The 26,425-nt window shown below is 46.1% G+C and overlaps 2 protein-coding genes across 11 annotated transcripts in view; both read right to left on the bottom strand.

Annotated features, from left to right (window-relative positions):
- LOC117058281 (acid-sensing ion channel 2) overlaps positions 1 to 4,702 on the bottom strand; it is a 386,757-nt gene extending 382,055 nt beyond the window's left edge. For 2 of the 3 annotated variants that reach the window (XR_004427853.1, XR_004427852.1), the window contains exon 1: positions 3,757 to 4,702. Coding sequence is in view for 1 of the 3 variants with exons in the window: in XM_033169345.1 (XP_033025236.1) it covers positions 3,757 to 4,338 (582 nt within the window). In the remaining 2 variants the exon portion in view is untranslated. The remainder of the gene's footprint in view (positions 1 to 3,756) is intronic. The other variant, XM_033169345.1, reaches the window with a different exon arrangement.
- A 12,845-nt stretch (positions 4,703 to 17,547) lies between these two features.
- Positions 17,548 to 26,425, bottom strand: part of ATP6V0A1 (ATPase H+ transporting V0 subunit a1) — a 41,834-nt gene continuing 32,956 nt past the window's right edge. For all 8 annotated transcript variants that reach the window (XM_033170763.1, XM_033170762.1, XM_033170768.1 and 5 more), the window contains 3 exons: positions 25,553 to 25,670; positions 24,842 to 25,013; positions 17,548 to 17,952 (listed from right to left, as the gene is read on the bottom strand). In XM_033170763.1, the coding sequence (XP_033026654.1) occupies positions 17,859 to 17,952; positions 24,842 to 25,013; positions 25,553 to 25,670 (384 nt within the window). In that variant the 3' untranslated portion in view covers positions 17,548 to 17,858. The remainder of the gene's footprint in view (positions 17,953 to 24,841; positions 25,014 to 25,552; positions 25,671 to 26,425) is intronic.

Consider the following 26,425-nt stretch of genomic DNA (forward strand, 5'->3'; position numbering starts at 1 on the left):
GCCTACACACGTAATCATTGATAGCAGAGAAAAAGAAAACTTCTACAAAGCTACCTTATTATTAAATCAGATCATTGGTGCATCTAACAGCATTGTCTACATCGAATGGCAGTTGTTTTCTCAGACCTCAGCCCTGCTGCATAAGATCCTTTTAATTGGTGATGCTGAGGGTTGAACCTGGGATTTTCTGCATGCAAAACATGTGCTCAACCACTGAACCACAGGCTCTCTCTCTCTCTAAAGCAGCCTTCCCCAACCTGATGCCCTCTAGATGCTTTTGACTACAACTCCCATCAGCCCCAGCCAGCTTCCCTGCCTACTGGTGTTTTGTACTCACCAGGGGCAAGCAGGCACCTCACTATTTGCAAGGTAACCCTAACACAGAAACACACACTGATCCAGAAAGATTCTTGGAAATTTGCCAGAATAGTTTCTTAAAGGGAAAATGCTGTGTATGCTAATTCTCCCAAATACACACACCCCTACACAACTACTCCACAAATGTAAAAGCTTCTGCAACCACCCCCTCCAAACAAGCTTTGGGAGTGGGGGGTAGGAATGCTATAGAATGTGTGAATTCTATGGAGCATCATGAATGAGGAACCCTTCCCCCTTTCTGGATGACAATCAAGGTTCTCACAAATTCTTTCATCAGGTTTAGAGTGGTTTCCTTCAGCGAGTTCCCGTCAATCAGACCAAACTTTCAATCCTGGGAGTCTGCTCCTAGCACACATCCAATATCTGTGGTTTAGCATTCCCAGGCATCAGGAAAGTTTAACATTCTTTTTCTATGAAAAGAATCAGTGTGTGTGTGTGTGTGTGTGTGTGTGTGTGTGTACGTACATACCACCACCACCATCCCAAACATCAATAACAATTGAGAGCTGGTGTAGTGCAGAAGCTAAAAGCCTAAGTTAGAGACCAAGAAGTTTCCAGTTTGAATCTCCCTTCTGTCATTATCGTACTACATGACCTTCCAGTGTTTCTCAAACAAAGGTCCCTAGCTGTTGTTGGACTACAACTCCCATCATCCAGCTAGCTAGGTATGATGGCAGTTGTTGTCCAACAAAAGCTGGGGCCCCAAGTTTGAGAAACAAGCAAAGGGATGGACCTGCCACGCAGAAGCATGAAGAGACTTGCTTTAGGTGGCTTGGTGGGGTGGGTGGGTAGAGAAAAATGAAGGCAGGAACTGTGTCTGAACAGTGCAACAAGACTTTGTAAAATATTGCCCATGCGGGGGAGATGGACTTTTGGAGTCAACCTCCAACAGCAAAATGCTTTTGCCTGGTACTACATGGCTACCCATGGGGATCATAAAACTGACCTACCATACAGGATTGTTGCAAGGATCAGTGGCGTAGGAAGGGTGGGGCGTAGGGGGCGCTTCACCCCGTGTTCCAGGGGAGGGGGGGTGACACTTGGTGGCCCCTCCCGCCACCCCGTCTATGCTGCTCCACGGACGGACGGGGCAGCCTCACGAGCCACCGCTCGCCTGGTGGCTCCCCTGGTCGCCGTGAGAGCAGCAGCGCCGGGCGGGATGCACTGTAGTGGCTCGTGGGGCTGCCCTGTCCATAAAGCAGCACAGGCGGGGCAGCCCACAAGCCGCCCATCTGCCCGGTCGTCACAGGAGCAGCAGCGCTGGGCCCATGGACTGCGCATGCACAGCATTTCCGCGCAGGAGCAGCCCATCATGACGTTGTGACGCCCCGCCCCCAGAGGGGTGCCTCCGTGCGCCGCCCCGGGTGGCGCAGAGGCTTCCTCTGCCACTGGCAATGATTCTAAACAATATAATGTACACGAAGTGCTTATGGCTGTGCTCACTATACATTTAAAGGCCCATGGCTTCCCCCCAAAAAAATCCTGGAAAGTGTAACTCACACCTCTCAGCAACCTACAATTCCCAGTACCCTTAACAAATTACAGATCCCAGGATTCTTTGGGGTAAGTAATATGCAGGTGTGTACACATTTTTGAAAGTGAAATGAATTGTAATTAATTGATGCCCCCAATCCCTAGCCTCGTTGCAATCCACCAGCACCCACTTGAGTGCAACACTCTAACCTGCAACTTCCCTCAGAGGAAACTCGTTCCTTTCCATGTGAGCCCTCATCCAGGTCCCAACCAAGAGGAGAAGAAAGGTTTGGTAGGTAAATAAACTTACCTCCCCCCCCCAGTCCTACTCCTGGGGGTGGGCATCATAATAGTTTGATAAAGAGAAAGGAAGTGGGTGAAGCTTCTCCCACCCTGCAATGCCACCCCAGCATTTCCCCACCTTGGGCTGCTGCTGCTGAAGACAGAGAAGCAGGTTGGGGTGAAGCAGTCTCCCTAGAGGACAAGAAGTTTGCTGAACAGTAGCATACAGGAGGATATTATGCTACACACATTCAAACTCCCACCCACTTCTATGCCCTGATGTTGTCATCTTATCTTTCTGGCCTGGCTCCAGAGTCTTTAATGGCAACTAGTAACAAAGACACAATAAAGTAAGTCAATTCACACCACTCTCCTTTCCAAGCTGGGAAAAGCTTAACTGAGACTGATGTCTATGTTTCCAGTTGCTGTTCAAAGCATACAAGCAGGGTAATAAAACTGGTTCACACATGCATGTTGCTCCCTTGATGACACTGCACCCGGTGGCTTAGCATGGGAACGTGTGAACCAACTCCACTGAAAAGCACTGTGTTGGATGAGATAGATGGGAACATGAATCTTCTATCTGCTGTGACTCATGCATGCACATGCACACAAGCCACAGTCATCAAATGAGAAACATGCATGTGTGAACGGTTCCGGGAAAAATCAGGCAATCCTACTGTCCACCACACAACAGTCACAGAAGAAAAGCTGGAACAGCCAGAACCACCAGAAAGTGACAGTCTTCCTTATCTCACTGCGCCCCTTGCCACCCATCAGCCATACATCTCTCTGTTTCTCCTAGGGCCAGGAGCAGCTCAGCGGTAGGACGCATGCTTGGTTCAATCCTCAGTCACTCCAGTAGAAGCATCTCATGCAGGTGGGCTGAGAAAGACCAGTGCTGTGGAACTTGTGGCCCTCCGGCCATTGCTGTCTCCCAGCTCCCATAAGTCTCAACCACTAAGGCCAGTGATTATAGGAGCTGGAATCCAACAGCATCTGGAGGACCACATGCTCCCATTCCTACTGGAACATGAAATCTTGGATGACTGTTACCAGCATAGAAAGCATTTAGATTAGATGGACCAACAGGCTGACTCTGTCCAATGCAGTTTTGTACGTTGATCTGAACCATTATCAGCAAGAATGCACAATGTCATGTCAACACTTATTTGCTGTCACGCACCATCCACGCACTGATCTCTACATCTTCCATTAAGCCATGAATATAATCCTCCTCCCCACCCCTCCTGTCCTGTACTTCCAGGAACTGCAACAACCAACTGTGCCCTTCCAAAGGTTTGATGAACTCCCATTCCCATCAGCCCCAGCAAGCATCGTCAGAGGTCAGGGATAATGCGAGTTGCAGTCCAGAAACATTTGGAGGGCCACAGGTCCCCCAACCCTGCACTAGAGAAAGTAGAAACCTTAACAGGCCTTACACTCTTCACAACCCAAAAAGCCCATTGGCCACAAGAATAGCAGACAAACCTGCTTCAGTTCAAGACAGCCGGGTCACCAAGATATATCAGCCAGGGTCTCCCACCCAATTTTCACTTCTTGGGTAGTCCCCATTGTTACCACCATCACAAAAAGGAAGACAAAACTCTTGCTTGTACTCACAGTTGTGAAGTTCTTCTCGCCGCACTCCTGCCCCCGGAACTTGCAGTATAACAACATCTCCTTCATGTCATGGCCCACACGCCCCATGAACTCACTCATGCTGAAGACTTTGGCTCGGTGATGCTGGAAGTTGGCCTTCTCTCGTAGGATGGCCAGGACTGCTGGGTCAGCGAGATGAGGGTGAAGGATCTGGAGGTTGACGTCCAACAAGGCCAATAGGTCGCCAGCGTGGTACAGGTCATTGGTAGTGAGGCGGGAGAAGCGGAACCCGTTGAGGTTGCAGATGGTGACAGCTGGGAAGACCAGGCTGTGGGCAACGACCTCATCCACCCTGGTGACATGCTGGTAGGAGAAGTAGTAGACCAGCCGCTCGGAGCTCTCCACCAGGAGGAGGCCCAGGGAAGCCACAAACACCAGAGCCCACAGGGCCCGCCGCACAGTCATAGGTCCATAGACAAAGATGTGGCGGATTCCATGGAGGGTTGAGGTGTTGGCAAAGATCTGGAGGCTGGAGGGCTGGAGGCTCCCCAGGCTTCCCTCGCTGGTGCTCTCCTTTAAATCCATGGAGAAAGGATTGGTCATGAAGGTGCCACTTCCCTCCTCTGACTGCAGCCAGTTTCTCGTGCACTCCAGCTTTCCCTCATGGGGTGAAAGAGGCAACAGAAGCAGCCAGCAAGCAGGGCAGCTGCATGTGAGTGTTTGGGTGGCAGTGGGGAAGGTGCTTGCTGCGTGCTCTCCCCAGCAGCCTGGCAGGGACAGTGTGTGTGGGGAGGGGGAGTAAAATGTTTATTTAAAATCCATTGCAACTCTACCGCTTGATTTCCTCGCTGCGATAAGGAGGGCTGGTTTTATTTAGGGAGACACCAAGGTGATGTGGAAGAGATGTGGGTGGGAAGGCAAGGAGCAGCCAATGGAAACAAAGCCCTCCCCTTTCCCTTTCTCTCTCTCTCTCTCTCTCTCACACACACACACACACACACACACACAGCTAGTGATGAGATTACCAGTGTGTATGAGTGTGTGTGTGTGTGTGTGTGTGTGTGGTGTGCGCATTTAAAGGGGAGCAGTTCAAGCTGCTTGCAACCCATCTGCTAAATAAGTCCAAGCTGCTTGCAACCTATCAGCTAATGTTTTATGTGGAAAGATGCTGCTGCCTGCCTCTGGAGCCAACACACTGCAGAACAGAGCAAGGTTCCTGAAGGAGCGGGAGGACTAATACCACCACCGCCCCCACCCCCTGCTGATGATTTTCCAGGCTGCTGGATTCCAGCATCCATCTCCTCTCTTCCCTTCTCAGGCTGTGTCCCCTACCCATGTCTTTTAGTCTGGGAGCTCCTCAGAGATGAAGCCAAGAGGACGACAGACAAAACTCGCAGGACAAAGGGCTGAACATGACCAGGCCTTCGTGTCACAGCAGAGCATCTGGCAAAGATTCGACAGCTGTACCCCCAGTAGTTGCTGGTGCAAATGAAGGAAAAACAGCCAGGGCTGAGCTCCAATGATGCCTGCCAAGAAGGATTCGCCGGAGAACGCACTGGCAGCAGCAAATAAGTTTGCCTCTTTTTTTGCCCTTTAATGTTTGCCATCTGTCTTGACAGGGTACCATCGGCTCCATGAACCACCACACTTCCCTCCTTCCTCATCTGATCCCAGGCTGACAAGCTGCAGGAAAGAAGAGTTTATCATCAGGGTATGTTACAATGCCAGCCAGATTCATTCTAATTTCTTATAAAGCTAATTCTATGTTACAGGGAAAAGGAGTAAGTGTCCAGAATTTAATGAAAGCTTAGCCACATTTTTGTCAATGTCTTAAAACTCAGAGATAGACAAGTAAATGGCAGCAGCATTTTAAATGTGTTTATCAGTATACACTTGTGTGTGTGTGTGTGTGTGTGTGTGTGTGCCGGCGGGGGGGGGGAGAGAGAAAGAGATTTACCACATTGATTAGAGACTGAGAGCATCCATATGTGAATGCCAATATTTGGCAACCTTCACTGTAATATGTGTACACACACAGTTTTAGCCAAAGTTAAGCACTGTAGGGCTGCAGTCTTTGGTGCACTTACCTTCAAGTAAGTCCCATTGAATTAATTGGTACTTCTGAGCAGAAATCGTTAGGATATCTCTGTAAGCAGTCCCACCGAATACAGTGAGGGTTAACGTCTGAGAAAACATGCACAGGATTGTGCTGTTATTCCCATTCATTTCAATGGGAGGATTAGGCACATAATTAAGCCTTGCCTGCAGGAATGAATGAGACATCGAAATGCTTAGCTTTAACTGGATCATGCTCTGCTCATGAAATACCCCAGACTTAATCCAAGGACCTCAAAGCAGCATATGTGGGGTTCTTCTACAACAGGGGTCAGCAACCTTTTTCAGCCGTGAGCTGGTCCACCGTCCCTCAGACCATGTGGTGGGCTGGGCTATATTTTTTGCGGGGGGGGGGGATGAACAAATTCCTATGCCCCACATAATAACCCAGAGATGCATTTTTATTAAAGCACACATTCTACTCATGTAAAAACACCAGGCAGGCCCCACAAATAACCCAGAGATGCATTTTAAATAAAAGGGCACATTATACTCATGTAAATACACAATGATTCCCGGACCATCCATGGGCCGGATTGAGAAGGCAATTGGGCCGCATCCGGCCCACAGGCCTTAGGTTGCCTACCCCTGTTCTACAACCACAACAATCACGTGAGGTAGGTTTTAGGATGACAGAAGGTGACTAGCCCTAGGTCAATCCTGTGAGCTTTGTGGCTGAACAGGGATTTGAACCTAGGACTTTTCCGCTCAAAGCCTAACACTTGATTCACTACACCAGTGTTTTTCAACCACTGTTCCACGGCACACTAGTGTGCCGCGAGATGTTGCCTGGTGTGCCGTGGGAAAAATTGTGTTTATTTGATTCCTATTCAAGAGTATTACTTTATATATAGTCAATATAGGCACAGAGTTAAATTTTTTAACATTTTCTAATGGTGGTGTGCCTCGTGATTTTTTTCATAAAACAAGTGTGCCCTTGCCCAAAAAAGGTTGAAAAACACTGCACTACACCATGGCTGCAATCCTAACCATGCTACTTGGAAGTAAATCTCATTGAGGTCAATGGGACTTGTTTCTAGGTAAGTGGGGTTAGGATTGCAGCCTTGCTCCTCTATGAAAATGCAGAATAAGCACCTGTGGGTGAGTGAGTATATTTTAAATGAGTGTCCAGTTATGTGGACAAAAGAACTACTTCCAACCTCCACAGTCAGTGGCGGTTTAACTCATTATTACTTATCTGCTGCAGATACTGATACCTATTTTCAACTTTCCCTCCACCCTCTCAGGTCTGCAAAACGTTTATCAATTTTTACAATTCCTTGCAGAAGTATTTTATCAAACACTTTTTTCTCTCATTTTATTTCATGCACTTGTACACACACATAGCAGCGAATAAAGGGGTCACGTAAGCAGATTTTACATGTCTTGTAGTCCACTTTTATGCATGTCAACTTGAAAATAAATTTCACTTAGATAATGTGGCTTATTTATTTATTTATTTATTTAATATACTGCCCTATAGCCTGATGTCTCAGGGCGGTTCACAGAATGAAATCAGTTCTTGGCTTAGTCCCAAGTGTGCACAGGATACCAACTTTAAAATAAATTTTTAAAAAACATCAGCAGGACACACCATGGGGTGGGAGGTGAAAAGCTAGACTGATCATCTGAGGAGGAGGTGGTAGGCCTTTCATGGGATATAATGCTTACATGCATGCATACTGAAACAAAACATATTCAGGGTTGCGCCAGATGTGGAAGAAGATTCAAAGCAAGAAGCCAAAGTATTACCATAAGTATTCCCGCAATTTTTATTTTTATTTTATTGTGAGCACAGGAGGAACAAGATTTACCACCACAGCAGGTTAGTCTGTGTGTTCCAGTAGTGGCTGTCACCTGTTGGGAGTGATAGGGTGGAAGGGGGGGAGCCCAGGAGCAGGTGGCACCAGAGCAAATGACAGGCAGAGCCAACTAATTCTACCTTTGCCTCCATCCTCCTCCCTGCTGAGTTTTACAAGAGACTAACAAGAGGAAGCTGGCACAACTAAGGCCACCCCCTGCACTGGATATTAGTAAGAAGGCAGGTGAGTGGGTGCTGGCTGATGTTGGTTGAGCACTGACCCATTCACCCTGATACACCAACTTCCATTGCCAGTGTGTACTTGGTCTCCAGCAAACAGAAGACCAGCTGAATGTTCCTCTTCCGCTCCCTCCCCCTCCCCACCACTCCATTTTGTCTGAATGGCAGCAGAGATGAATCTGCTGGCAAGAGATGCCTATGTGTTCTATGGCACAAAGCCACTTCCTTTGCTACCCTAACAACTCATACTTAGGGGGTCATTAGTTTACCAAGAAGCTGGCCTGGCTATTCCAACAACTGAATCCTCCATTTGATCTTAAGTCAGGCATAGGCAAACTCCGGCCCTCCAGATGTTTTGAAACTACAATTCCCATCATCCCTGACCACTGACCCTGTTAGCTAGGGATCATGGGAATTGTAGTTCCAAAACATCTGGAGGGCTGGAGTTTGCCTATGCCTGTCTTAAGTATTGCTGGATCCAGGAATTACAGCAATATTGATTCTGCTAAGAGCATGCATAGGTGCTGCTTCTGACCCTATTCAGTAACCCCTGCTTTCCAGGGCTCAGTTTATGCAAGAAAATCCAAATGAAACAAAAAAGCAAGGGGGACCTAGAAAATCCTGCCCCCTCCCCTTCATTGGCTAATGCAATGGGGAAGCATGGTCTTCACTTCTTCTTACACCTAGCCATCATGCCACTATTGTTGCTTTAATTGGCAGAAATTGTTCCTAGAAAGGTAGAGGGCTTGAATTCTTGCTCAATAATATTTGGTCTTATATTGTTTTATTTCTTCATTACTACTTGCATATATGATGTGATTATCATACTTATTATATATTCTCTTTAATAAAATATTTTGTGTTAAAAACGCTTTTTCAAAAAGAACAGTGCTCACATAATGTTAAGGAAAAGAGAAGGTTACGGAGAGGCTTACTAGAAATGGAATTCACAAGCCTCAGTCTCTCCAATCTTAGCCAAATCACGATGCCTCCTGCAACCTCCACCTCCCTTAATTCAAACATTAAGACTAGGAGCTGCAAGTCTCTAGTTCAAATCTCATCCCAACTAGGCTGCTGCTACTGCCCAGACCTGACATCTATAACACAGGGGAAATAACCACTCTAGTCTCCTTAAAGTGATATTGCAAGGCTGTGACGCTCTATACCTTTGAGTACAGCACACACACCCCTCAAATAATTCTGGGTACAGTAGTTTGCTAAGGGTTGCTGGGAATTGTAACTGTAAGAGGTAAACTACAAGGACCAGATTTTTTTTGAGGGAAATAAATGTGTATCTTTCTCATAGCAGAGCTTGTGAGGATAAGCAGCTTTTGAAATTTGGGCCCAGTGTAGGGCAGCCAGATGTAAATGAACAACAAAGTCACAGGAACCAATTAATAAATATATCGGCAAACAGTAGAAACAAAAACAGGCAAATATGATAGGCTAACCGATAAGATTCACCATTGACAAGAAACTGAAATCATTCAAACAATACAATACAAGCAAACAACAAATCAATCCTCCGATAATTATAGGACAAGTTTTCCAGGACTAAAATGCATTTCATACTTTTTTTAATCAACTAAAAATGCATATGAATAGCAAATGACTCCTTGGTGTCTCAGATTTCTTGCAATTTTCTCTTCATTCAGGAGAGCACCAATATACTATAAACTTTGAAAACAGCTTTTTAAAGTCACTGAAAGATCACCCACTATATGAAGTAGAACATATAATGCAAGACCACCAGGCATAATATACTGTAGTTAAAGATGCCTGTTGATTGATTTCTGTTAGGTGCTATCATGCATCTGAATACAAACACCAGAGATATAATTTTGAATTAATGCAATATACCCGGTACAAAATTAGAACATACTGTACAGTCATGGGAAAAAGAAAGTGCGCCCTATTTGAATTCTGTGGTTTACATATAAGGACATAATAGCAATCATTTGTTCCTTAAAATGCATAACTAATTAGTATTTAATTTTTCACACATGGCTTCTCCATTTTGGCTTTATTTCTGTTAAATAAATCATGACATAGTGTATTATGCCATGCGTCATTGTTCACCTGAGGTTGTATTTACCTAATTTTAAGACCTGCTACAAAAACAGAGGGTTGTTATTATGTCTTCATATGTAAAACCACACAATTCTAAGAGGGTGCACTTTCTTTTTCCCCATGAGAGTATGAAATTACATTATGGCAAAAAAAAAAAACCCAACTCACATGCTTACCTTCAAGATGAAATCTTAAGCTGTGGCACATTTTCTTTCCTCAACATAAGTGAATGCATAAACGGTACTAACTCCAAAAACCCCAAACTGAGGCCTTCTGTGGGAGTGAAATTACCTACTCATGGGTTAACACAGCTTAACAGGTGACTCCTCAGCTTTAATGAGGAACTGGCCTTAAAATACAATTAAAGAAACATGTGATAACCTGCCTAACAAGGTCCTGGTAGCAGCTACTGTTATGGTCTTGGGACATGCCTGAACCCACCTACACTTTAGCTACAATTCCCAGAGTAGCTAAATAATCAATCCCCCTTGCCAGGAAACTTTAGCAATTGACACTGTTGAGGGGAATAGGGGTCTCCTAAAAACTCTCAGCACCCTTAGCAAGCTACCGTTCCCAGGATTATTTGGGGAAAGTCATGCCTGTTTAAAGCGGCATGTTTCTGCTTTAAATATATTGCAAAGATGGGGCCTGAGGCCTTCCTGGAATCTGAGGCACAAGAGGGCAGGGCCTTTTTCCTCAGAGGCACTAGAGAAATTTACCTGTTGCTTGTATTCCAAAAGGCACTTAAACCCTCTTTCTTTCAGAAGGTTTTTTAAAAATGGGATTTGCTGCCACTGCTCTGAAATGTTTTATAATTCTTTCAGAGCCTCAGTTTTAGTTTGACTTGGACCGTTCAGGATAAATTGTTTTAATTTCTGCCTGTCACTGTAATGCAAAATCCCGCCTTCGGCATTTTTTACAAGAAGTCAGGATACAAATGCTGTGAATAAACAGACGAACAAACAGACGGTAATGAAGAGATTATACTAAAGAAGCTACGTGAAAGAATATGTATCTTGTTCTGGAAGCCTGGAGCCGGTGACCACAATCTGACACCCACACAATAAATGCCCTCCCTTCACAGGCCTGGTTTACATAGCTAGGAATTATGTTTGGGGGAATAAATAGGAAATTCAAATAGGGGGAGAGTGGAGGGTTGCTACTGCAGAACGTGATCACAAGATGGCGGCAAAGAATTAGAACTGGGAAATACATATGCCTTTGCGAAATGTCTGGGGCCTGTGTTTTATTAGTTTAAATGTGAAGTCTGGGTTGTGACCAGTTGCTATGCTGGAGGAGGAGGAACAGTAGACAAAGTGCCCAGTTGCCGAAAAGCTCTGACCGGTTGAGAGAGGAAGAAGCTCAAGGTATTAATTTACAGGACGGGGGGGGGGGATTTAGTTGACTAGCCTTGTTAGAATTCAATTGGGCAGGCTTTCCCCCCTTCAATACAGACTTTAAATCCCTGAAGCAAGAGAGCATAGGGCTATACTAACAGGGCTCCTCTACGTGGCCCTCACAAATGCTTGTTTGCTGTGCCCACCACCAGGGAATGATTTAGGCCATGCCATCTTCCCCAGTTTTTATCTTGCATTCGTAATATTCCAATACACAGTTGACATTCAGCCAAAATTTTGTGTAGGCCTCTGAATGTTATTTTCTCAATAGGAGATTCTTCTAGCCGGAATTCGCCAAAACTCAGTTCCGGCACCTCTCGGGTGCGCGCCATTGCCATTATAAGAGAACAAGGGAGGTGTTCGTGGTGAGTTCCGGCACCACTTTTTCTAGAAAAATAGCATTGCTCTCGATAAATAAATATACAGCTCAAGTGTCAAAAGCCAGGATAAAGAGGTACGTCTTCAGCATTCTCCATAGGCTGTTGTAGTGAAGGTGACGGGCACACCTCTAATATGAGCACCATAGGTGCCAATTCCCTGGGTGCCCAAGTACCCACAAAATTCCACATGAAGGGGCTAGGCACCCACAAATTTCGGTGCCAGGGCCATGCACACTGCATGGCACCCATGGCCCCAGGCACCCATGGTCATGGGGCCAAGTTGGCACTCCTGATAAGCACTTTGAGTTGGGCCCAGAAACAAAATGGCAACCAGCACAGCTGTTTTAAGACAGGGGCTATGTGAGATCTAAACAGAACCCATACCAGTAATCTGACTGCTGCAATTTGGACCAGTCGAAGTTCCTGAGTCGTTTTCAAGGGCAGCCCCGCATAGAGCCCATTGAAACAATCCATTCTGGAAGTTACCAGAGCATAGAGTACAGTGGCCAAATCATCTCTGTCCAAAAGTTGTCATAGCTGCAGAATCAGCCACAGCTGGAAAGAAGAACTCCCAGCCACCTAGGCCATCTGAGACTCCAGGGCCAGTGTTGAATTCAGAAGCAGCTCCAAGCTGCGAACCTGCTCCTTGCAGGAGAGTGCAACCCATCCAGGAGAGGCCATCTCCCCACGTCCCAAGATGTGAGAATTCAGGATGCATAACACCTCTGTCTTCATTTTTTATTTCATTCCACAAAACTGAAATTGTAATTATTTAAATATAGAACATAGAAAATAAAAATACAATTAAAAACCCAGCATGAATGTTTAATGTGATGTATCTCCTGTCTTCAATCATAAATCCACAGATGTGCCATGGATCACCTGCATGAAGTTCATTACCACTGGGGGTCCATGGACCACAGTTTGGGAACTCCTGCATTAGCAGGTTCGGACACTGTTTGCTTTTATGGTTTGCTAGAAACATTGTTTGGTTTGTGATTGTTACTTTGCAAATGCTACCCAATATTTGAGGTGGCAGTCTTACATTCCATCAGTGTTATTTATGAATGTACTGTACTGTGTTTTTATCCAGCTTTTCAGACAATTATCATCTCCCGAAACAGCTCACATCAGTTAAAAAGAGAGAGGCACATCAGGCATGCAAACAAAAAAAGACCACACGGATGGACAAGGAAAGGGATCTGGAAGGAAAAGGCAGAGGAGCCATCAAGGCCCCCTCCAGATATCATTTTTATCACCAGCAAATTTATTACCTACCCTTCACTAGCAGGTTCCAGGGCAGGTTACAACAATATAAAATAGCAAACAGTACAAACCGATTACAATCACAGGACTAGGGCAGGCCCTAAAAACAGACATCTCAGGTGCCAAAGGCCAGTTTTCTTGGTGCATTATTATTCATGCTCATTATGGTATCAGGGCAAGTTATTCATGGTTCCACTTTCAGTACTGTTTGTCATCGTCGTCGTCATCATCATCATCATCATAGACTTTTATTGCGCTAGCCATAGGCCATGGCATCATTCAGAAAAATAACAAAAGGAAAAACAGCAATAACCATAAAAATAATCAGGCACCACACATACAATATAAACCACAGTCACAACTACTAAGATTGTTTGTTGCATAAAATAGAATAGCAGAAGATTCTCTAGTAAAATGTGCCAAATTAAATATCCGAATCCCCTTTGCAGTTGACCGCTATTTTATCTAGTTCTTTCCTCCTGATCTTCTTAGCAGTACTGTTTGTACAGACAAACCTTTTTGGAGCGGACACACTGCTTTGTTTCAAATCAGTGCATGCCCCTGAAACGCCTTGGTGACACCCTGTGATTTTTGTATAACACAAATTTCCTGGTTTATTTTTTGACCCACTTTTGGTGCTCTGTAGTCCCCTTCTACTCTGCAATAATACAGCAACACTGGGAAAGCATCCCAGACCAACTAACAAGGCAGAAGGATGTGCGGACTGTCCGGTCTAAATCTACCACTAATGCACTATCACTGCATCAATGCCATGTTGCAGAATACATGCCTCATTTAAATAATAATAATCATCATCATCAGCCAGTTCTTTATTCTCAGAATTTGCTCCAAATTTACAGCAAGTAAGTGGCCCGTAAGGGAGTGCTGTCCACTCTGACTGCAAACGTTGCCAGGGGAGAAAGTAAATAAAGTGTTGTTGCTTTGACTTACCAGCAGAGACAGTGAAGCACCAGGATCCTGAGCAGTGGAGGGCAGGGTGAAGAGACAATAGTACAGACTGGAGTGTGCCAATTCAATGTTAAAGCAGAAATGAGGAACCTGTGTTGTCAGACTCCTAACTCCCATCAGCCCCAGCCAGCACAGCTAATAAATCAGGGATTATGGGAACTGAAGTCCAGGAACATTTGAAGGGCTGCAGGGTCCACCATCCTGGCTTTAAAGGAACACAGAAAAAAAGGGGGGGGGGTGTACAGCAAACTCATAAGAGCCTTTGTCCAAAGGAAGTTGCATAATACATCTATTCCAAAAGAGGATGGGTCAAGTCTGACCACCAAATAAATTTGGGGGTGGGATGACAGTGTGTGGAAAACTGAGCAAAGCCTGGCTCAAAGGAGTCTTTTCCAGCTCTCAACAAAAATGCCAGAGTATTCAACCATCTTGTCTCCTATCCCTTCCCACCCACACTCTCTTGATTGTGCCAGCTGCCACACAGATATTTATACCCACTGCCCCCCAGCTGTGACTTTCTTCTCTAAAAAGTGCTAAGAGTTTGAACTTTCACGGAAACCTTGCTTCCTCTTTCTGCTACCAAAAGCGGAAGTGCACATCACTGTGGTTAGGCATTAAGAGATGTTCTGATTTGGTGCATTTTCAAGCATTAATAGCTCACTTTCCTTATAGTGACAAAGCTGGTTCATCACCAGCCTTAGAAGGGATTTGCATTCTATGATTTCCAACCAGTGCCCTTTCTCCACCCTCACCCCCACCCCAAGGGAGAGTCTCTCCATCACACTTAAAATCCCAGCATGCACATGTGTAACTTGAGATGTTATCCGCAAAGCATCTTGCTCATCTTTTATTTATTTAGGACCATCAGTGTGCATTGTTTTTCACAGAGTGGCCGAAGAGTCCCCTGGTACACTAAAAGAACATGCAAATTTAATGGTAGCAGAAGTCACATAAGGGAAGGAGGAGCATGCAAACCTGAGGTTTGCTGCTGCTCATTTGCAGCTATTACAAACAGTATGAACCATTGTGATTGAACTGCAACATCATTTGCACTGAAAAATGAAGAATCATGTGCACGTTTGGCATGCCTGGAAGAGGCTAGGCAAAAACTTATCCCAGATGTGCTAGTTTTCAATGCACAAGGGAGTTTTGTTTGCCTGGAAGGAACATAGGTCTGTGCCAACACCATCGACCCGCTCCTCTCATATCCCACGTGGCTCTTCTCCCCAGGCACCGTGTAACAGATCCAGAACTTTTGCAGAGAGAAAAGGATAGCACATGATGCTCCACCCCTCTCCCAGCCCACTTAGTGTTTCTTCTCATAATAAGGATGGATCCATTGACAACAGGAAGCTCCCTGCCCTGAATTCTGAGTGAGCATGGTTAGGATTGTGCTGTAAAGACACTAAACATCCGATCCTTTGCAGGCTGCGTGCAATTTTAGGGAAGAAGTGAGCAATTCTGGACCAACCATAGCCATGCACTGCAAAACACAGAAGGGAAAACTTCCTCACAAGAAGCTGACGTGATACAGCTGTCAAGGGTGGTTTATAGTGCTGGCTGCAATGTAAAAGGTAATGGACATTTCAAGTATCAGCACAAGTTTTGCAGCAGCTGTGAGAAAGGATAACTTGCTTCCTTCACCTCTCCAAGGAAGCTTGTGCTGTTGAGGAATTACCCTAAACCCAGTTATGCCGGCGGGAGGGCAAGGGCATATCTTCCACCTGCATCACGGAGAAGGCAGCAAGCTCTGGAGTTTCTCTGGTATAAAACAGGGTGTAGAGCCTTTTTTGTGGTCTTAGGCCTAGCTGAAAGACCACCCACAGGAGACAGCAAGCCCAGCTGTGTGGATTCTGGGATTCCTTGGAAACCATGTGGTATTGAGCAAACATTCAACTTTTTGCAAATCAGAGGGTGTTCCCCTCCATATTTTTTTTAAATGAAGTTTGTGGCTGCAAATATTTGTTGGACTTGCACAAGCCAAGGGGGAGGCTGAAAAAGCTTGCCCATGCAGTCGCTGGCTGGAGGCAGAACTTTGCTTCTCCCATCGGCAACACAACCGGAAGCATGCAAAGTGGCAGAAATGTGGAACACACCCTGCAAATTATGAAAGGCAATCCCATCTGCATCATTCATACCAATCCCAGAATTCAGTTTTTAGACTGCATGGGTGCAGAGTTAATATTTATTACTTCGCACAGCCTAGCCAACCCCCTTCCATTAATCCTCCCCACTCCAGGCACAGTCAAAGAAGACCAGGACACACAGCAGATGAGATGAACTAGTTTAATAGACACAGTGACTGACTGTTGAGGACCAGCAAGGGGGGGGGGGAAACTTCACTTGTCCAAAACAGCAACAGTAAACACAATGACCGATTGCTCTCTATTTCACACATACACATGGCAGCACCTGATATTTCAGAGTCTCTACTCAAGAGCAAATAAGGGATTAGCACCTGCCCATAAAGTTGCCACACCAGTTCCAGTGCTCTTGCCTTTAGTGCTCAACACAGGTGGCCTTATACCGAGACACTTCTAGAACAGTGCATGCTTAAGTCACACAAATACACGTGAATCATATAAATACTCAGCATACAGAGGCACAGAAAGCCCAGCCTCTTTCCTATGCCAAAGGGAAAGCAGATGCTGCCCGCCCTTGGGAGATTCCTATTTTTCTAGGGAAGCCCACCCTAAAATACACAAGGGCTGCTGTGGATGGCTTTTACAAATGCTCAGTAGTAATTGGGGCGTGCAGGTTTCCCCACCCTGCTTCTTCTTTCCATCTAGTAATGTCAGGGTTACATAGGAGCTTCCTGGAGGTGAAAGACCCTCAGTTTCCTTGGAACAAAACAAGCCATTCAGAGTTGCAGGCAGGGTGAGTCAAAGTTTCCTTATTAACTAATCCTGCAGAGCCAGGCACAGGTCGGCTCTGCAATGGGGCAGGCAAACAAACACCCCCCCCCTCGCCGGCCTGCTCTTGTCCAGGGAAGGGCAGTTCCAAAAACATCCAGTTGTAATGCCATGTGGGGGGTCACCTTTCCCAAAGAATCCTTTGCTTTCAGTCAGAGTTTCCTAGAGGATTACGCCCACACACAGGGGCGAGGCAGAGAAGAGGGGACAAAATGTAGCTTACAAGTAGTGGAGCAAGAGCAATGAGAGGGGGAGGGAATAGCAGCCAATGCTCTGCTCAGAGGTCAAGCTAGGACGTGTGGCAGGCGCAGGTGGGATGGGAGCTCTCTTGCCTGTCATGTGTGTTGCCTTTTAAGCAATTTTATGATGGCAATTTAACTGAGGGTATGGCAGAGCAAAAGTGCCAGTAAAAGAGGAAAATCTGCCCCCAGCAAATCGCTGGATAGGCATAAAGCTGGAATACAACTTTTGCACAGGGCAAATATGGGACTTGTTGCAAGTAGTCCAGTGTGCTGCTCTAGAGGTCAGGAGAGATAAGTGTGTGTGGTTGGACTGAGGAATAATGGCCCCTCTGGCAAGACAATTTGCCAGAAGAAGCTTATACAAGTTTCTAGTCCTGTGTGTTTTTGAACTGCACTTCACTTTCTGGTACCAAACTGGCTGCAGGTGGTTAGGATGTGCTCCTCCGCGGTAGTCTCTGTACAACTTGAAGGACACTGCCCCACCCCAGGACCTGCCAAGGTGATTACAGGAGCAATATTTTCTTATGATTCTTATGTTTTTCCTATTATTCCCTTTCTCTTTTGAGTGGGGTTCTCATGAGAAAAGCAAGATATTGTCACACTAGCAGCTCGACTACACAACAGGAGAGCTATACAACTTCAGATTTATCACACACACAGGCAAACACAAACACATGCAGGAGGGAGCCAAGGTTTACTGCCACACATCCGTCCAACTGGCCTCAAGAGGATCATTCATCAAATCCCCCATCACGGATGGTGTCAAATGAGAAAGGGAGGAACTTGAACCCGGCGCCCATGTAGAACTTGTTCTGAAATTCCACCCTAGTGAGAAACAAAAAAGGAAAACAAGAAGCAAACAACCATCAGCTCAGGAGGCATGTCGAAGAATTTCAAGATACAAAAGCGGCAGTGACCTTATCCTTTCTATGGCATTCATGTTTTACTACTGCAATGTACCGTTTCAGATATCCCAATTCCCTGTCCAAGTTTAAACCCTCAGCCCCCCTCTGGTTGCCTTTGCAGGAGGTTCAAATTGCAGCAAATGCAAGTGGGTATCAGTGCAAGGACTCAGGCATACAAGCGATAACAGTGCTCTATGCCCAAACGTAGGAATGGGAAACCTCAGGTCTGGTGGCTGAATACAGGCCCCTCTATCCATCCCTCTGGACTCTCACTGGCCCTGCTCCACGCCTCTCAAGCACTTCTGGGTGGCTGGGATGTGTCCTTAAAGTGTGACAATTCATATACAGGTAAATGTAGAAACCTTCGCCTTTGCATGGCCCCGCTGCTCCACCCACTGTTGCCTCTGGCCCTGCCCACCACTACTATGTGGCCACTGGAAGGTTATCCATCACAGCATGTGGCCCACCCATACCCTAACACTTAGAACAACCTTGTAAGACTATCTCTGGACCTTTTAACTTTGCACTGCTCTGACTTTTCCTTTTAGTAAGTACAGGACAGCAGCCTCTTCTCTATTACCAAGAGGGCCAGGAATGTGCTTTTTTAGAAAGAAAAAAAAATACAGGTTAATATGTAGCAGGGCATTGTGTCTATGTGCGGGTGAAGTATGTACTTGACTTGGTGTCAGCTGCTCTTATCAACTGAAAAGATTTAAGAAAGACACACTTTCTCAATTCTCCATTCCCCCGTTTTCAAGAAGGAATCAGCATGGATCTGGCTCCCTGGCTGGATGAAACTAACACCATTTACAGCACACACAGGGTGCTTCTTAAGGGATGGTGTTATAGCACAAGCAAGAGAACACCCTGCTGGATTCGGCCAAAGGCCCATCTAGTCCAGCCCCCTGTTCTCACAGAGGTTAACCCCATGCCCATGGGGAGCCCCAAAGCAGGACCTGAGCGCAACAGCACTCTATCCACTCGTGAGTCCGAGAAGCGGGCATTCAGGGGGCGCACTATCTCTGACAATGGAGGAAAAACACAATCATTGTGGTTATGTCTCTCTGTGCTAAACCATGTGTCTAGGAGGCTCAGGGCAAGGGGCACACCTGGACTGAATACCCAACACAGCAGTACTTAATAATAATAATAATAATAATAATAATAATAATAATAATAATTTTATTTATACCCCGCCCTTCCCAGCCAGAAAACCGGGCTCAGGGCGGCTAACATCAATTCAAATCACAGCAAGAAAACATAAAAACGATCAATTTAAAATAACAGATTAAAATACAAATTTAAAAATTCAATTCACTTTAGACTCTCTTCCGCACCTAGTTTAGCATCACATCAGGAAACCAGGCACCGAGGCAGCTTCCATGGATATACCCCAGAAGAACCATGAGTGAAGACCCCTGCAATAACAGTCTCTTTAGAATTCTGGACTGTCAGCCTGACCTCAGAGATGAGGAAGATGATTCTGCATGACTCATATGATGCATCGTTTGAGCGATGCAGAATCCTATTCCTCATCTTTGAGGTCAGGATGATTTGATGGTCCAGAATTCCAAAGGGCATTCTGCATCCTCCCACAAATGATGTTTTTCCCACCTCAGATCCAGCCAAGATTCTAACACACACACACACACACACAGAGAGAGAGAGAGAGAACGCTTCATGTGGGGTATACTGTATTTGTATTCCACCTTCCTTCAAATTGTTCAGGGCAATACGTAGAGGTTATCACATTTTATCCTCGCCATCCTCTGTGAGGCAGGCTAGGCTGAAATACAGTCACTGATCCTAACGCATCATGGCCGAGAGGGGTTTGAACCGAGGTCTCCCATACAAAAAGCAAGATCACAGTTTGTTTCAGATCTGTGTAGCTCACCTCAGCTGCACTCCAAAAACTATTCTAAATGCCCATCTAAGCCATGGCAAGAGAGACGTCTTCCTTTTGAACCAAAGCAGTCTGGAGCCCCTCTTCTTCCATCACCAACTTCAGGGTGCCACAGGGAAACACAGGAGAAAGGAACAGAGGCCTGCATTCCAGGATCGGTTTGTTTCTTTTGCTGTTTTGCTGTTTCCACTAATGAACTCAAAATGTAAAGGGAATGGTACTGGAAGCCTGCCCAATCATAAACAGGCACCAAACATGGAAAGAAAAACCCCATGATTCATTAAGAAAACAAACCCCGTGCTCTTCTCTTGGCTCTGTGGTGAGAAACATTTTCCATCCCCTTCATATGCCAGATACAGAGAAAAACGGAGTACGAGTTGATTTGCTGCCGCTGCTCCTCTAGGGTGGAATGTTTCAAGTGCAGGATTCTTTTTAAAGACTAACATCCATCTTGCAAACCCAAACACACCAGAAAACACAGAGAGAAACTGCATTTAACTCAGGGGCAGAGCTAAGTGAGAAGGCATAATGGATCAAGCAAACTCTCGTACACTTTTGCAAGCAAATGCAATGCCTTCCCCCAAAAGGCAAAAGGCGCAGATGGAATTTGTCAGCTACCAATATGAACTGGCCTTCTCTCCCTTTGCAAAATCTCCAATTTCATGATTTGCCTGCCAAACCCACACGAGCAAAATCCCTGCACACAGAAGACTAGTGCATCAGGGCAAAGGTGATGCTAGAGCTCTTCTTCCCGATACACCACCTTTCTACAAGCAGAGATTTGTGCGTGTTAAGGAGGAGCGCTCAGTCACGTGAACCCCCCCCCACCCGGTAGCCTGAAGCGATATACCCCAGAAGCAAGCAAAATGCAGCCTCTGATAAGCTAAGAAGGGAAAACCATTGCAGAGCGAAAGGGCAGAGGATTGCAACAGCCTACCACCACCACCTCCGCTCTCTTCGCTCCCACCAGCATGCCCATGTCCCTTGGAAAGCCAACAGCTCCCCCCTCACTGAGAATACCAGTTGCACTGCCAGACCGCCAAGCATTCCCAGCATATCCAGGGTGTGCCAGCTGCACTTACAGACTGGAAACAGCTGCGCACTCTGCTCCTCTCCACTTGTTTCACTAATTGGCAGGGACATGGGGGCCAGCAGGAGGGAGGGGTGGCCATATTTCAAGCCTTTTTAAAAAGAAGTTAGCAAGATTCAAGACCCATGTCTCTGGCAACAGGCATTGCGTGATCAAGAGGCAGGCAAGAAATTTGTGGTTCACATCCAAAGGGGTGGGGTGGGGGAGCTCCTTGGTCTCAGTTTCACTGTTCTCCAATGGACACACAGCAATTCAGCCCAGGAACTTTATGAATTGGCAGCCGCCGGGTCCAGGGAACACAGTGTCTGGAAACATTACCTTCCACATGCCCCCAAGCAGCGGCGTGGAAAGCGGTTGGAAGGGACTCCCATTTGCAGGATTAGATGGTGGATGGAGAAATTGCAGGTGGTCAGCAACAAAAAAGTCCCACATCTCCACCCCCGCCCCCGCCGGCAAGAGGAGGAGGAGATGGGTAGCAGTGCACCGAGTCAAAAGATTGTAACCCCAGAAAGCCTTGCATGATTTCAAGAGAGGAGCTGGTGATAGTATCCTACTGCTAGACAGGAGCACATACTTGGAGGTCACCTCCCTTCTTTGAAGACTGCAGGAGCAGAGGAACACAATCCCTCTCCCCTTCTGAGTTCAGTTCAGATTCTACTAAGGCCTGTATCAAATTAAGTATATACACAGAGACACACACAGTTCCACAGAACATCCTCCCTCAATGGAATGTTCCGCTCCTTCCAGCCATGGAATGTGTTGCTCCCCATTGCCACCTAATTACCTGAGCCTCCCCCCCCCACCTCCTGGCCCAGCCATCTGGAGCTAAGGTGGTTCCTTGCTTTTAGCCAAAGATCTCGCCCTCTCCAACTGGAACAAGTCTCACCTCCTGTGGATCACGCAGCGCCGGCCAACTGGATAACTTTCATTCTGTTTTCCTGGCCCCAGTTATCTTTTTTGGAACTCAGTTCCCTAAGGCTGAAGGGTTCTACTGCATGCCAGTTATTAAGACGCAGAAAGGCAGAGAGAGGAGGACTGCATTGCCATCGCTCTCTTTTCCATTCCATTAATTTTACGTCCAAGGTGTAGGGAAACTCCCATTCCAGCTGTGAAACCCTCCCCGGAGAACATCTCCATCCTGCCCTCCATCTCAGCCCTCTTAAGGTCTCAAGTGACAAGACAATGAACCCCGACATTCCTTTGGCTGCAAGCTAAATGTCAAAAGGGCCCTTTGTGCAGCTAAGGAGGTAGAGTGTGATCAGCCAATGTACTGGCAGCGAGATACACACTTGCTTCCCACACAGCCGCGGAGATAAGGAAGCCCCCACTTTGCAAAACTATTTGTTTTTCAGCCCAGGCAACCATCTGCTTGGAATGTATTGCTGCCTGAAAAGTTACGAGATAAACCCATCCCAGCTGGGAGAGGCCGGGCTGAGGAAGGAGAGATAGAAAGCATTTTTCCAGCAAGAAAGAAGATTCACTATTCTTCCTCCCCAGCGAAGGCTGACACACCCTCAGCTTTTGAATTCTAAGAGGAAGCAACAAGGCTCTGTTGTAAAGCAAATCGTTTGCATGCAGATGGTTCAAGGTGCAATCCCTGGCATCACCAAATCAGATGGGTTCCAGGTTAACAGAGCTTGACAAGGTAACTTGTGAGGGTTGGTGCCAACTGGGCTGGATGAACCAATGGTCTGACTCGGTATAAAGACCATTTGCTGAGGCCAACAAAATCTGCCAAGTCTCCTCCCTCCACTCTACCTTCCATATGTCTGCGTCACCACCTTGCAGATTCCACTGCTAAAGGGAAGAGATGCAGGAGCTGCAAGTTCCACATCTTAGCACTGAATTTAGTCACCTCAGCAGTCAAACTCCCTAATTTATTCCCTCCTTAAAGAACTTTGCCATATGCCTTTTTTTAAAAAATGCACATGCACAACAAATCGAATATATATCATAATAATTATCTAATTGAGTCATCCCCCAATGGAAGTGAATTTTGCAATCTGGAAAGGTATTTATATTTGAGGAGCAGAAGGTTCATTATTTAGCACCTCTGAATAACCTATGTGCAATTTTTCACCCTTTGCGAAAACCTCGCTGAGAATGGTTTAGCCGCAGCTTATCACCGGCTATCCAAAGTATGATCAGTTGATGCAACAGGGAACCTCCCCCTCCACTTGCTCTGTATTGATAGAAAACAGCACCCTGAAAGAACTCCAAAGCCCAGTCTTTCTGGCTTTCTCCTCAAAGTTTTCAGTCAAGAGTCACTCAAATCAGCAGTGGGGATTCCTGTACACTCCCAGATATTGACAGCAACTCCTGCCCTACAGCAGAATGACTCAACCGCTCCTATCTCCAGACACAGCTGGCCCTTGCTGGAAGCTTATTTGTTTTGAACTTGGCACAGAGAAGAAAAGGCTGGGCCAGGACAGCAATCCCTGGCCCCTAGCACAAGATCAAGATAACAGCTGATGTCATGATTGCTTGGGGTGCAGCTGCTATTGTTCTGCTAAGATGGGCTTTCCTGACAAGGAACGGAGCCCAGTCAAACCAGCCACATGAAACTTAAGTAGGGTCATGAAAACAAACGTCACAAGCTGGGCCTGGTTAGGAAAAACCAAGCTGGATTCTGGAGGGAGCCTATAGCTCTAAAGTGTAAGAAAACTGTTACTGCACATGGAAGTGTAGACACAACATGGTCATCATCATCATTCATCAACAGCATACAAACTTACTATATCTGTCCATTCATTTAAGGTTACACTATTCTACTTCTACAGCAAAATGATCCTAGAAGCTGATGTGCCTTCTGCAAGAACTGGGAATTTTTTGTTTAGAAAAAGGGACAGGGTGGTACAAGTTTATGAAATCATGGTGTATAGATAGTGAATATTCTTTTTATAATGTTGAGATATACCAGGCACCTTTTAGTTGTACTTTCCAGAAACAAACTGAAGACATTTTTTTTCTGACAAGCTTTTCCAGCTACATGTAAAAATATCTGCCTTGGGTTTAAAGAACAAAACAAGATGAACTGCCATCTTCAGTTTTGTCTATTGTACTGTCCTTAAAACTATTTTAGCTGTTTGCATGATTCTGCAAATGGATCTTCGTTCTGATCCAGTAGTGCTATGTCTATAAGCTTAGTGAACAGCATGGAAGACTTTGCATGTCATCCTTTTTGCAAACTACAGAGGTTTTCTATGGGCAGCTGGCTAGGTTTATGCAAGGGCCTTGCTGGTTAATTGACCAAAAAGGGACTCCTTCATATTTGGTTTGAGACCAGCCAGTTTCAACCCCCAATTGAACCTATCTGCAGGTAAAGAACTCTCTCACTCATTCATGCTTCACAATGCACATTGACCACTCTTTAAGATGATGATGTTGGCAGCACAGCTAACCCCAGCCTCAATCTATTCTATATGCACTAGCTATTGCACTAGATATTTGAATGCAGGAGGGACACCCTCTTTGAACTTAATGCCTAGAAAAGCCCCCAGAAAGTAAGCTGATGCTTGCCAAGGAAAGAGCACAATCACAACAAATAACCATACATCTGAGAAATATGGATATTAGCTTGACTAGACCTGAACAAATAAAGCTGTCCTCTTCTCCAGCCTAAACCTGAGTTCCTCTGGCCCAGCAATGTCTACTCTGACTGCCAACAGCTCTCTCGGGGCTCAGGCAGGAGCACTTCCCAGCCATGCTTCTTGAGATACTTTAAGTAGAGATGACAGAGATCAAACATGATGCAAACTTTGTACCCACTGTGCTTTTGTTTGTTTACAGTGCAGAGCTGTACCAGATGACACTTACCAGTGCAAGCGGAGGGCATGCAGGAAAGCAGAGAGGCCCTCCATGATCAGCAAGATGGCCACTGTCAGGGTGGCAAAAGCAGCAAACACGAAGAACATGCCGAAGCCACCAGCCAAGCTCTTTGCACTGAGCCCCACGCGCATCACCATGGACCAGAGGACCTCAGAAAGCTCTGTAAAGAGAAAGACAGGAAGAATAATCACCGATCAGCAAGGGCCACAGCTCTGGAGGAGAGGGGATTGCATGCCTGCCTTCATTCTAGCTGCTATTCTTTAGTGCCCACTGGTCTAATAAGAGTGAGATTTCAGAAGCTGGATGAGTTCCCAAAGTGAGCTGTGCCCCTAAACCACATCCCAGACCAATTTTCCATTTAAGAAAAAACAAAGCCTCCTCCTGCTTAGGATCCAAATTCTGCACTCTGTGGACATTTTTAACTCATTATCACAAGCTACCCAATGCTCCCCTTCAGAGAATTCAGAAGATTTCAGTAAGAATTTGGGTGGGCAAAGAAAGATATTGGGCACAGAGGAGACTGCTACACAGTCTTCTAGCCCTCTCTACATGACATGACCTGGAATGTGAGTACACAAAAGTCATTGGCTACTACCACAGGAAAAAGGGCTTGTGACACCTTCCCCCTGTTCTCACAGCTCCGATTTCCCCTTCCCCATCCCTGGGCTCAAAAGAGCCAGCCATGGTGAAGCTACTCACGTGCATGTGCCAGGCTAAGTGCCCAGAGGCGAAGGTATGACGCTGTGTTGGAGACGCACCCCAGGCAGTATTCGATAGTATGGATGGCCTGGTGTACGGCCGTGTCCCCAAAGTCAAACTGCAAGAGGAAGTAATAAAGCCAGTTCTGAGCAGTGGGCAGAGCGTGCAGCAATGACTAGGCAGCTAGAAAGCAGGAACAGCAGCAGTAGCAGCAGCAACAGCAACTAACTATTGCAAGGGCACTCAAAGCTCACAGCTAGAACGCTGGCCGGACTATTTCCCTCTCTGGTCACCAGGACTTGCCCAACACAACTCAAAACTGCAGGACACTCAATGTACAAGTTTTCAATGGCTTGTTCAGATCTAAGACTCAACTTTAATGTTCCTCAGCCCTGCCTTCCTTGGTGGCAAACTGAAAGCTAAGATTTGGTAGCTGGATCAGGCACAGACAGCAGGAGTCACTCTATCCATGCATCTATGACAAAATCCTTATTTGCCTGGCATTAACAGGCACTCGTGGCCTTGGAAACCAGAAGTGATAGACTGCAAGGGAACTGGACTTAATTAGGAACAACTAATGTCGGCATACAATCAGGCGAGGCTCACATTTCCATTACAAAACTGGGTGCCGGACAGGACCTTGCTTGCCTCTGCTGAGATTTGGTTATGCCTGCTGTCCCCTCTTGCTTGCCACCCTGTTGTCCTCCCCCACCCCACCCCACACCCCCAAATCCTCTTAGGAAATGTTGCTTAAGTCACTGAGGCAAAGGTTTTAATGACAACTAGGAGGAGGAGAAGCGACCAGAGAGAGATTAAGTGTTGCAAAATCAAAGTTGTGAAAAATCCCATCTTAGTATTTTGTCTGCCACATCT

The sequence above is a fragment of the Lacerta agilis genome, chromosome 14, assembly GCF_009819535.1.
Source record: "Lacerta agilis isolate rLacAgi1 chromosome 14, rLacAgi1.pri, whole genome shotgun sequence".
NCBI lineage: Eukaryota > Metazoa > Chordata > Lepidosauria > Squamata > Lacertidae > Lacerta > Lacerta agilis.